This window comes from Falco cherrug, chromosome 4, assembly GCF_023634085.1.
Source record: "Falco cherrug isolate bFalChe1 chromosome 4, bFalChe1.pri, whole genome shotgun sequence".
Taxonomy (NCBI): domain Eukaryota; kingdom Metazoa; phylum Chordata; class Aves; order Falconiformes; family Falconidae; genus Falco; species Falco cherrug.
This window is the reverse complement of record NC_073700.1, coordinates 25,967,282-25,979,868: the sequence shown is the minus strand read 5'-3', so window position 1 is coordinate 25,979,868 and position 12,587 is coordinate 25,967,282. Positions and strand designations below refer to the sequence as shown.

At 60.2% G+C, this 12,587-nt stretch overlaps 1 protein-coding gene across 2 annotated transcripts; it reads left to right on the top strand.

Annotated features, from left to right (window-relative positions):
- The first annotated feature begins 210 nt into the window (after positions 1–210).
- AQP8 (aquaporin 8) lies at positions 211–8,392 on the top strand. 2 transcript variants are annotated; one of them, XM_055710228.1, is made up of 6 exons: positions 211–716; positions 1,026–1,475; positions 3,439–3,565; positions 4,373–4,587; positions 5,731–5,865; positions 6,256–8,392. In XM_055710228.1, the coding sequence occupies exons 1-6, from the start codon at positions 661–663 to the stop codon at positions 6,296–6,298; spliced, it is 1,026 nt and encodes a 341-aa protein (XP_055566203.1). In that variant the 5' UTR covers positions 211–660; the 3' UTR covers positions 6,299–8,392. The 2 variants fall into 2 exon arrangements, with proteins under 2 accessions (XP_055566203.1, XP_014139006.2); XM_014283531.3 differs by having other exon boundaries at positions 211–1,475.
- Positions 8,393–12,587: the final 4,195 nt, after the last annotated feature.

Below are 12,587 nucleotides of genomic sequence, written 5' to 3'. Positions count from 1 at the left end.
AATCTTTTTGTATTTGAGCGCGCTGGAAGGAGGATACGGGCCCCCTCTTCCGCAGCTCTGGGTAGGACGTAGGCTGAGGTTTAGGGGAGCCGGCTTTGAATGTGGTTCCAGCAGGCTCCTTCGGTAACTCAAGACAAATCAGAAATCAGTCACTTTGCTGGCTCTCTGGGGTCTGTAGGAAGAGGTTTGGTGATAGGTGTCTCCACACTGATGCTGTCTTTTAAGGTTTTAAAGCCCCTTAAGCATTACTGGTGTAGCACAAGTTACATTGCATGCGTTTGTCATGCCCAGAAGTACCGATCTCTGTCAGTTTTTGAAGGAGGCATATACTCTCCATGCCTACCCCTGGACACTGCTCCGAGTCCTGGGCTGGCTCCAAGGGGCTGCAGTTTGCTTCCCCTCATCAAAGCAGTGCCCCTGGTCACCCTTTCCCGGGGTGCAGCCTTCCTGCTTGCTCCTGGTGCATCCCCTTCCGCACACGTTTCAGGGCTCTCAGTTGCACCGTGCTGGGAATGGCTCTCATCCCTTGTGTTACGCCTGGGCTTAGGCTGAATTATAGCGAGCTAAGCCTCAGATGGGAGTGATGTTTTCAGAGTGTTTTTTCCCTCCCTAGAGCTACATCGACCGTTTCCCAGGGCGCTGTGGCTCCGTGCGTGCCCCATGCACACAGTGCTCTGGTCCTTCTGGCACGTGCTACCTCTTGGCAGCACCAGCAGGTAAGAGCCGCCCAGTGAAGTGGGCCAGCTGGGCTTCGCACAGGTGCCAGCCCTCCAGTTATCTACACGAAAGAAATCACGTCCTGAGTCTTGGCAGTAACCCTACAACAACAACAACAAAAAACCAACCACAGGGAACAAAAAAACCCAAAGCCTTGAACCAAGGAACGGGCGGTGATAAAGAGCTTTTATATTCCTGGGGGCTGGCCTATCAGCTTTTATTGCCCCCTTTCTTTTTTTTTTTTTTCTTTAAGCAATGCAAATCCAATCTGTTTTCTAGAGCCTCCCATCTACTACCTCTTCATATAGGTCAAGGGGAGCCTGCCAGCCTTTCAGCAGGACAAGCAGGGTGCTCCTGGAGGGTCCTCATCCCTGCACCAGGACCCCTCGGAGACCTGAGCCTGCATCTCCAGTTTCTCAAGCCCTCTGCTCTGCAGCATCCTTCAGTTGTACCCGCAGGGCCAGCTGCCACCAGGACTCTACCTGCTTTGTTCCAGCCCTGCTCATGGCCGCTGCCAAGTTTGATCACCCTGCACTGAAGGAGACGATGGACATCGACATCGAGCCCAAGCCCCTGCGGCCCCACTGGTATGAGCGTTACGTCCAGCCCTGCGTGGCCGAGCTGCTGGGCAGCACGCTGTTCATCTTCATCGGCTGCCTCTCCGTGGTCGAGGACGCGACGGACACTGGGAGGCTGCAGCCTGCCCTGGCGCATGGGCTGGCCCTGGGGCTCACCATCGCTATCCTGGGGAACATCAGGTAAGGGGGGCTGGCACTTGGGGTGGCACGTGCTCCCCCTGCCACCTCCTCTGCACCCCCTTGCCAGGGTGGCACGGTCCCTGCTGCATGTGCGGTTTCCATGCGTGGCAGGAAGACATGCTCCTGTCTCCCCACATGCTGCCTTTAGGATTTTTCCTGCCAAATATTGGTGACTGCTGCAACGCTGCACTGCCCTTGAGCCTCTCGGTTAGCGGCATGGCTACTTAGGTGGTGGTTGTCCATAACGCCTTGGGTTTGGGGAGTTTACTTTGCTTTTGATTGCAACGTTTGGTTCTCATGCCCCTCCGGTCAGCTCAGCACAGCCCACGGATGGGGTGGCTCTGGGCTGGGACACAAAACTCCCCCGGCCAGGGAGGGTGGCTCCGCCGGGCTCACGAGCAAGCCCCAGAGTCCAGAGCAAACTGATAATTTATCAGCACCTGATTAGGAGGGATAATGCCATGGGGTGAGGTTTGTGCAGCTGGGCCTCAGTGACCTGGGGGGTGTGCTGGCAGAGCTGAGCTGGATGCCTGCTGCACCCCAAGCCCTTGGCACAGTGAAGCCAGGGGAGCAGCACAGAGGGGCTGTGATGAGGGACTGTGATGAGGGGCTGCAGAGGCATCCTGGGGGTCCCCTGTTAGCTCTGAAGCCAGGAGGAGACAGCTCAGAGTCCTGTGCAGGGAGATTTTAGCCTAAAATCAGGTTTTAGAGATTTGTGTCCAGAGAGGCTGGAGGGGAGCCTGGCTCAGGATACGTGCTCGCTGGCCAGGCTGCTGTCCGTGCCGCAGGCAGGTGGGTGCTGTGGCCGGGGTTTATTGCAGACAGGTCCTCCTTTAGCTCCTGGGCGTATGTGCAGCCAGAGCACTGTCCAGCCAAGATGTTTCCTACCCTTAACAACATAACTTCTTGCTCTCGTATGATGGGTCTTTAATTACAGCTGAAGAATAAGATGTGATTATAATTCCTAGACACTCTGACTCATCGGTTTAACCAGCAATTATTATTAGGGCTGATTGGTTATGAAACTTGTTCATTAATGCGTGTCTCATGGTGATCTGTTTTAATTAGAAGATATCTGAGTTTGTCTTGCATGTGGTCTTTGAGATGAATGATTTAGCTCTTGTAACGAGGTGAGCGCCAGCCTCTGCCAGCCCTTCCCAGGGCCGTGGCGGGCAGTGCACAGGGATGCAGAGCGCCCTGTGCACCTTTGCATTTACACTGAGCAGAGGCAAATAAACCCTGAAAATCCGACTAGGGTCCAGCAGCGCTGGTGTGGCTGGGAGGTGGCCTCAGCTCTGTCTTACAGCACTTGCCCTGTTCCCTGCTTCCTCGGGGATGTGTGGGTACAAGCTCCATCAGTGCCTCCCCTCCTTCCCCTGAGCAGCACAGATGGCTGCCATCAGGATGCAAAGGGGAATGACTGTCCTCCCTGAGTCCTTGTCCTCGGAGGAGCCGCTCCACAGAGTGCTGGTGGTCGGGCTGTGCTGCTCCCACAAGCAGAGCTTTTGCTGGGGTGGGGGGCAGCAGTGAAACCCCCACTGCACCAGGGTCTTGGGCAGGGCTTTGGTGCCTTCCCCAGCCTGCAGCACCCTGCAACACCGGGAGAGACCCCTTCTCCCCGCACCTGCCCTGGCAGGGCTGTGGCAGCTCCTGGAAGCATCTGGGGTCTCTGGACACGCAGCCCCAAACCCTGTCACGCAGACTGCACCATGGCAGCTCCTGCCCCTGCTGGCACTGTAGGAAGGGTTGGGTATCTGGGGTGAAGATGTTGCTGCTTTGAAGCAGTAACTGCAGAGAAAGAAAAGCCTGGGTTCTGCTCTTCTGCGATGTGTAGCACTTTCTCACGGGATGGACTGCAAAAGCATTTGCGGCTCCCGACCGTGGCGAGCGTAGGGCTCCAGCCCCAGGAGTGAACCCACTGCTGGGGGTGAACCCCATGCTGATGCTCTTCTCTCCTTTGCAGCGGAGGCCACTTCAACCCCGCCGTGTCCTTGGGTGCGTGGCTGGTTGGTGGGCTGAACATCACGATGCTCATTCCTTACTGGGTCTCCCAGCTGTGCGGAGGGGTGATAGGAGCTGGCCTGACAAAGGTAGGGTCACGCAGGGAGTCTCTTTAGGCAGCGCTGACACTGGGGTGCAGGGGCTCCCACTGCTCCGCCAGGGCTGGGCTGGCCGGCCCCAAACTGCTGCCCAGCCCTGGGGTCCCCAGCAGCAGCGCGCGGGGTGGGGAGGACAAGGGGCACTGGGTGCATCGGTTCTGCCTGGCGCTGAGAGTGCTGGTTTCTCACAGGGTGACAAGCTCGTAGGTTTGCTGCGTGGGCCTGGGGCTTCTCTGGCGCCGGGGGCCAGGGCACCCAGTGCCTCCTCCCAGCTCTTCCAGAGTCTGGCTGCAGGACTCGGGCAGCTTGTCCCCTGCTGCCAGCTTGGGTCTGGCAGTGCCGCTGTGGGGGCACGGCTAATTAATCCTCAGTGCCAGCTGTTCTCCAGAGGTTTGCTGTGGCGCACTAATTAGCACAGAACGATGCATGGTACCTCTGCAGCTCTAGCCATTTCCTTTGCCTGTGCTTCTCCTTACGGTGCTGCCCTGTAACGTTAATTCACCTTTGGCGTGGCCCGTTCCCAGTGTCCGGGCAGCCCGGCCTGGCCACCGCACACCCCTGGTGTCTGGGTGAGCCTCATCCCAGGGCCGGGAGAGCAGTGGCTGGCTCATTATCCTTCACTAATGAGTTTATATTTGCCAGGCGCTTAGGGCTGGCTTTCAGGAGGAAAGTGATGAGATTAGCTCCTCTTTAACCTGATGCTCCACCCGCCCACGCTGTCCTGACAGTGAGCACATATGCCCGTTAAAGCCCACAATATGGAGCGTGGAGGGCACAGACAGGGCTCCCCCCGCGCAGGTTGTGGCGGAAAGCAACCAGTATGTGTATGCCCACGGAGGAGCCTTCAGCAGCATCGTGGCCGACGAGCAGATCTCCTCCGTCCTTGTGGGCGAGATCATCATGACCACCTTCCTGGTCCTGGCGGTCTGCATGGGCGCCATCAATGGGAAGACCAAGACCCCGCTGGCACCCTTCTGCATCGGCCTCGTGGTCACGGTTGACATCCTGGCAGGGTGAGCTTGTGGGTCCTCTCCCTCTGCGTGTTCCCGCTGGCCTGCCGGTGCCATCCACTCCAGCAGCTGCTGGCACCGGGCAGGGTGCCTCCAGCGCAGGGTCAGGGTGGGACTGTGGCTGTGGGGACAGAGCTGCTGCTCGGAGCTCCCTGCTGTGCCGGCTGAGCAGAGCCTGCGGGCAGCTCCAAGCACCCAGCGTCAGGGCTCCCCCGCTCCCTCCCTGGCCAGCACCACGGCTGCTGCATCCTGCACCAGGGAAGAGAGGGTGCCTGGGGTGGGGGGCATGTGCCCCTCGCAGCACAGCACAGCACCTGCTGGCTGGGGAAACTGAGGAAAGCTGAGCACACCACGGGGTTGGCAAACGAGCCCAGTGGCCCCTCTGGTATTTTTGGGGAGAGTTCCTAGGCGCAGCCAGGCTGGGTGCAGGAAAGGCCATCGGCTCGAGCCTGGCACGTGGCACTGGAGCCAAAGCGGCCTTTACAAGTGCCTGTCAGGGGCTGATAAACCCAAGGGCTGCAGGGGCGGTGTTTGTCGTAGGAAGCCCTGAGCAAACAGCAGAGGGTTCATCTGGAGCCGTTTCTCGCTGCGTGTCCTCAAGGCTGCTGGAAGCGCTGCCAAGCTCGGCCTTGGCGCAGGCAGGTGTTGCGGGCGAGCAGCCTGGGTCTTGTGCCACTGCAATCAGATAACGAACTGCACAATTATGAATGTTAATGGCTTGTTTAGTTAAGGCAGTGCCCCCTCTAGTGGGATCCAGAGCTGTTATTTAAACACTGCACAAACCTCGAGTGCAAATATTTATCTGTTGCAGTTTTGTTTAATCTGTAAAACACTGTTGTCTCTCCTGACCCACTCCACAAGCCATGTGTGGCACAGAGCTTTCCCTGTTTAAAAGCCTGGCTCCCAGTAAGCCCCCAGATAGACTCAGCACTGGTGCTTCAACCCTGCACCGGGTTTACCCCAGGAGCTTGCAAACAGAAGCGAAGGCTGGTGCCTGCTGGCACCGAGCAGCCGCTCGAGTCTGGGCTTCCTTACGCCGCCAGGGCAAACTGTCCTCGGGCACCGAGCAGACCCCGCAGCAGGGGGGACATGGGTGCTGGTCTCATGTCCCGCAGGGCTGATGCAAATGCTTTGTTCATCTTTCAGAGGTGGCGTGTCCGGAGCCTGCATGAATCCTGCCCGAGCCTTTGGGCCAGCTGTGGTAGCAAACTACTGGGATTATCACTGGGTTTACTGGGTAGGGCCCATGGTTGCTGCTCTCCTCGTCAGCACACTGGTGAGGTACGTGATGCCCACAGCAGTAAGGAGAGAAGAGCCATGCAGGCTGACACCCCCTGCTCCGGTTTCCCACCCGGCTGCCTCCCCGGGGGCTCTGCCTCGCATGCTGCCCGAGCTGCTTCCCTGCTCCCTGGGTCAAGGCTGCCAGCAGCCGCTTTTCCAGAGAGGTGTCTGAGGGCTGGGGACTCCCTCCCCTTCTCCTTCCCATGAGGACAGGGTGACAGTGAAGAGCCAACCTGTGCCCAAACCCACCTGTTTGCTCCATCCATGTAGTCTTGTGGGTGAATCCAGGCTCAGGCTGGTGCTGGGCTGGTGCTGTTGCTGTTTCTGTTCCACGCTTGCAATGGCAAAAACCACTGACCCCCAGTTTCTCTCTCTCTGACCTCCCCAAAGGCTCCTGCTCGGTGACCGGACCACCCGCCTGCTCCTGAAGTGATGCTGGGTGCGGAGCCACATGCGTCTGCTGCGGGCAGCCGGTGCAGCTCAGCATGGCCAGCGTCAAGCCCCCTGCTCCTGCTTCTCACCATCCCACCTCCCCTCTGCGCCCCCCAGGCAGCCTGCGCTCAGGAGATGGTTCGGTTGATGCTGCAGGGACGATGGAAAGCAGCCCAGCTGAACCAGGCAGCCCTGTGCTGGCAGCAGGGCCAGGCAGCACTGCTCCCATCCTGGTCCCCGGGGCTTTGCCAGCCGCTGCTGCGGCAGCAGGACTGGCTCACCAGGAGCATCCTCTGACCCACACCAGTGCCCATGGGGTCCCAGCATCGGCCATGCACAGCATCCATCCCACCGGGGCCATGCCAGGGTGTCTGCAGTGCCAGGGAGCCCTGTGCCCTCTAGGGTGGGCACCACTGTCCCATGCTCAGGTGGCCGAGGGTGCATGGCTGTAGCCAGCAGCCTGGTGCTGGCCTCCCCTCCAGGAGCATCTCCAGCTCCCTGGGGCAGGGGGTGAGAGCTGCCCGTTCCCAGCCGCCCTGCGAGGAACCTGCTCTAATCCTGCTGAGGTAGCAAGAATCTGAGTCAAGCAGCCCTGCCTGGTGACCATGCGGCATCGCTCACCAGCGCTGACGCTAACTGGTTTCTAACTTCTTGGTGACAATACGAATTCTGAGGCCTGATGTGGCTAGCTGCTCTGCCTTGGCATGCCCCCGGGGGTCCCCCGGCCCCCACTGCTGCGGTGGGTGCTGCGGGGCTCCATGCCCTGCCCCATGCTGGCTCCTGCATTTGTCTCTCACTCAGGCATCTCTGCTCCCTCCCCGCTCACACCCAGCGCGCGGGGAGCCCACGCTCCAGCATGGCAGGGTCTCCCTCCACAGGAGCCCACTCCCCAGCTGTGCTGTGGGTCAGCTGCTCTCCCTCATGCAGGTGCGGGATGAGGCCGAGCGGCTCTTGCTGGGGGGCAAGGGGAGGGGGCTGCCTGAGCAGAGGGAGCTGCTGCCATAAGCAGGAGGAGTCAGCAGACAGAATTGTGATGGAGCTGTGTGGGCAGCGGGAGAGGAGCCAGCGCAGCAGCTTTACGTCAGCTGGGTATCCGTCCCCTACGGCAGCTCTGCCCTGATTCATCCTGTGGCCTTCCCGGCCTTCCCTGTGCTGGGGGGATTCGTAGGGACCCCATCCCCACCCCTCAGAGGGCCTGTTGGGGGGTGAACCGCTGCAGCAGGGTCATTGCAAGTACTCCCAGTAAGGAGCCCCTCACCTTACCTGGCTTTAGTCACTCCTAATTTCGTAAACTTTTAACTTGGGAAAGGGCTGTTGCTTTCCCAGCCCCAACATGTGTGGCTCTGAGGAGCCCCTGGGCTGGCCCTGGGGCAGGGGCTGTGCTGGGACAGCTGTGCCCCCCCAGCACGGGGCTGACCACCCAGCCCAGCACCTGGGGCACCCATCCAGAAACAAGGCTGGAGGGCAGGTGGGAAAGGGCTGGGCTGCCACAAGCAGGAGCGATGGCATCTTCCCAGGGCCAGGGCCTGTGTGCTGGGCTCCGGCTGTTCCCCCTCTCCTGCTGCCAGCAGGTCTGGAGGGAAACCCTGGGCAAAGCCGGTGCTTCCTCCCTCCCTCCGCAGGCTGCTCCACGCAGAGGCAGAGGAGCTGATGCTGTGGCAGCGAGGACGTTCCCAGCTTTCTGATGTCCCCGTGGGGCTGGCAGAGCCTTGCACAATGTCACCTCGCTATTTTCAGCTTGTTTTCTAATTTCCCAGTGCAGGAGGTGAAACACACGCACACAAACACACACAAAGCTGTATTCTTTTTTAGAAAAGGACAAGGTTGTGGAGATGCTGAAGTGAGGAAATGGCAGAACTACAGCATCCCTGACTTGGGGGTGGGGGTGTGATTGCCTGCATCCCTCCCCGCTGGTGGCATGTGCAGGGCTGGGCAGCGTGGCCCCAGGTGAGCCAGGGCACGGGCAGCTGCACACTCAGGAGGGAAAATGATGCAACTCACAGAAGCAGACAAATAGCATGAAGATGTCACTGGGACGGTTGTCATGGCAACGCCACAAAAAAATGCCATACCAAACAAGGAGCAAAGTCGCAGTTTCCTCCCCAAAGGGACTTGGGGCGGGGGGTGGGGGCAGGGGAGTGGGAGCTGGGGGCCCTGGGGAGCAGCAGTGGGGGTGCAGGCAGCTGCCACTCTTAGGCGATGGGTGCCCACCTTCCCCTTTCAAGAGGAAGCAAGGCCTGGCGGTGCTGCAGGAAACACGCTTTGGCTGCAGCTGCCACTGCACCCTGCACCCCGGCTGCACCCGGCCGCTCCCTGCACCCCAGCTCCAGGCACTTCTCCTGGCGGGTGCAGGCACGGGGGGCTTGGGTCTGTGGTCCCTTGGCGGGGGGGGTGCTGCTGACCACTGCTCACAATGGCCAGGGGCAGGAGATGGGGGGTGGCCTGTGCGTGGCCCCTTGCACCATCCCTGTTTTGCTGTTCATGTGTTCAGTGCATTCATTTTTAATTCGTCAGGGTGACTTTTAATAAAGTATCTGTAATACTGCGTTGTTTTTCCCTGAGTATTATTAAAGTACTTAATTTATGCTAATTAAATACCAATTAACTTCCAAGCACTTAATGTTCTTTAAGGACATAAAATACATCTCAGTCCCATTCAATTAAATTTGCATCAGGCCTGGCCATGGGTCTGCACCATGTTTTTATCAGCACGTGGATCTGCTGTGGTGCTGGGACATTGCCTGTTGTTTTCCAGGTTCTTCATGCCCATGGGGATGGAGATGCTGCTTGGGACCAAGGCAGCCGTGGGGCAGGGATGTTGTGGGCACCTGTGCCTCACAAGGTGGTAATTGCTGGGGTTTGGGGCTGGTGGGGACACCAACCCTCAGCATGATGAAAACCCTTGGGGGAACCCAGGGGGGAGCCTGGGGCACCGCCTGATCCACACGAGCTGCCGAAGGCTCTGCAGAGGTCGTGCACGTGCTCGCCCAGGCGCTGTTGGCTGTGGCTGGTGCCAGGGCTTTGGGGACACAGGGAAAAAAAATCAGGCTGTGCTCTGGGAACAGCATCAGAAGGGTGTCTGTCTGTCTGTCCCTGTGTCCGCCCGAGCCCCTCCTGCCCTCACACTGCAGCTCTTTCACTCTGGATAAATAACCTGGTTAAACATTGGCGGGGAAGCAAGCCATACTGCTGCCTGTGGCCAGGTCCCTGGTGCCAGCCCACCCGTGGGGACAGCCATGGGTTTGTCCATGGCAGAGGCTCCTGCTGAAGACACAAGTGCCACAGCATGGCCACCGTGCCAGGCTGCTCGCCCACAGCTCGCCTCCAGCAGCAGATGAACCCAACCCTGGCTTGTGGCTCCGGTTCAAGTGGGGCCCCTGCCCAGGCTACACGACACCCCAGCACACCGGAGCTCTTGCTGTGTTTCATGCCCTGCCCTGTGCCCTGGGCTGCAGCCGATGCCCTGGTCCCTGGCAGGGGTGGCTCTGCCCGCCCTGACTGGTGGCTGCGTGGGATGCAGCCGCTGGCAACAGCATCACGCTGGAAATAGCTGATACGCAGCGTGCAAACGTGAGAATTAATGAGTCGGTTAATTTGGCTGAGTCTCTCTCCTTCCCCGGCTCGCAGACCTGCCCAGCTCCACCGTGCTGCAGCCCCCTCGGGGACAGGGAACTTGCAGCCGGGCAGGCAGCCACTGTGCTGTGATGGGGGGCAGGGGTGGCAGCGAGGTGCTCGGCCCACATCGCCCACACACTGCCCATGCACAGAGCAGCACAGCTCAGCCCTGAGCTCAGCGACGTGGGGCCACGGCCCATCTGGGGGGGGTCCCTGCCCCCCTGCTGTTATGCAGCACTGGGGTGGGATGCAGCCCCATACCCCCGTGGGGATGCCCACGGCCGTGGCGGTAAGTGCCGCCCAGCCTTGGCTGCCTGGTCCCTGCTGAGGGGTGGCAGCTCATCCCCGCTGCCCGCGGGGGGCCGGCATGGCTCCCCCCCGGTGGCCAAGGGATGAACCAGCCAGGAGGGAGCTCTGCTCTCTCGGGCTGCTCTCTGGGAGCCCGGACACCGACACTGCAGGACCGAGTCCCTTATCACAGGACACCTGGCTCCATCACCGTGCCGATGCCTGAGCACCCTCAGCTTGCCTCCAGGACAGCCCAGGTGACAGGGAAAAAGTGAAGAAGCAACAACCCAGCATGTTAACGATAAACAGACAACAGTGCTCATAACACGAAGAAATCACCGGGGCCCCGAGCTCGGCAAGGCATGCAGTGCCAGCCCCATGGTGGTTATTTGCTCGGCGGTGGAGCCTCACGGGGCGGCCTCTCTGCCTGCACCGCCACGCAGGGCTCACAAAGGGCTTTTCATTCCCAGGCAGAACAACGCCTCGCTGTTCCGCGCTGCCCACTTGCCCGCAGCCCCAGTCCCCGCCGTCCAGGAGAGGAGGAGCACCCAGATTTTTTTCCTTCAAATTCTCCCCTCAAAAGGATTAGGGGTGTCTGGCAGCGTGTTCCCCCAAAGCCTCCTCTTCAAACAGCAGCATCCCTGAGCAGAGGCAGCACAGCAGGATGCCAGGAGTGTGGCTGCAGCAGGGTATGACGGATGAATGCTTTTTAGAACATGCCCCATGAGAGCATCTGGGAATTCTCACTTTGCTCTGCTGTAAAGGTTTTCTTTGCCAGTCTACAGCTGGAAAAATCACAGACTTAAAAATAAGAGGTGACTGAATTATTTTAGCTCGTTTTGTCCATTGGGCAGAGCCGCAGTGGCTGTGGAAGGCAGATGCAGACAGCTGCCGGGTGGGCGGCTGGGGGGCAGGGGGATGCTCTGCCCCTTGCCAGCACCTACCAGTCAAGGCTGGACCTGCTTCCACAGCGGGGACCTGCTCCCAGGCTCCCCAGCACCTCCCGGCATCTCCCAGCTCCCTCCTGCCTGCGGGGGCAAGCCAGGGGACTCTGGCACCAGCTTGTGTAAAAAAAAACCTTCAAAAACCACGAGTTGCACTAAAATCTGGACACAGGCAGAGCAGCGGTGACACCAGCACGGGGACAGGGAGGCGCTTTAGGCTTTTCATGAAGAAGCCAAGGGATGTGCAGCCCCCAGGCTCCTCCCGTGCTGCAGGGGAGAGGGCACCCCAGGGGACACCTGCAGCAATGGCCCTGCACGAGGGGGCCTGCAGCTCCTGCAGCTCCTGCAACTCCTGCAGCTCCTGCAGCCCCTGCAGCCCCTGCAGCCCTTGGCCAGTGGCAGCCCCGAGGGAACAAGCAGGGCGGCTGCCAAGGCAGCTCATGATCTGGCTGGCACGTCTCTTGCCTCCTACCCCACGCCCTTCTCTCAGTGTCTGTGAGCCCTCGGAGCACCCTGCTCGCCACCCTGGGTGCTGGTGCCATGGGGAGCTCCCATGGGTGCTCGCTGCAGGGTTGGGGTGTGCTGGGTGGCTGTGTGGGCACCGGCACGGGGACGCGGGGGACAGCGGAGGTGGGCGATGACATGCGGAGCTGGTACGGCGCGTGAGCTGGCATCTGTATGTAGGAGACGGGGAGCGAGGCGATGGTAAAGGGAGTGGGAGTCTGAATGTATTCTGGGGAAGCTTTAAAGCTGTGCCATTAGTGGGGTCCAGGCGGCGCAGGCAGGGGACGGGCTCATGCCCTCCTGTGCTTGGACGGTGCCCATGGGGTTGGGGGATGCGCCCCAAGGCTGGGCAGCATCCCTCGTTGCTGTGCCACATGCCTCACTGCCGTGCCACATCCCTTGCTGCTGTGCCACATCCCTCGCTGCCGTGCCACATCCCCTGCCACCGTGCCACATCCCTCACTGCTGTGCCACATCCCTTGCTGCCGTGCCACATCCCTTGCTGCTGCGCCACATCCCTCGCTGCCGTGCCACATCCCCTGCCACCGTGCCACATCCCTCGCTGCCGTGCTACATCCCCTGCCACCGTGCCACGTTCCTCACTGCTGTGCCACATCCCTTGCTGCCGTGCCACATCCCTCACTGCTGTGCCACATCCCTCGCTGCTGTGCCACATCCCCTGCCACCGTGCCACTCACTGCTGTGCCACATCCCTCGCTCCTGTGTGCCATATCCCCTGCCACCATGCAGCCCCGGAGAGCTCCACTGCTATATTTACTCCGCAGCCCAAGAACAAGGCGCAAATGCCAGAGCAGCTTCCCCGCTGATTAGCATATATGCAAAGAGCACTAACGAACCTCACCACCACACACAAAGCTCCAGAGGCTTCTGCGAACAATGGCAGCCAGAGACCTGGGGGTGTTTGGTGGGCGGCAGGTG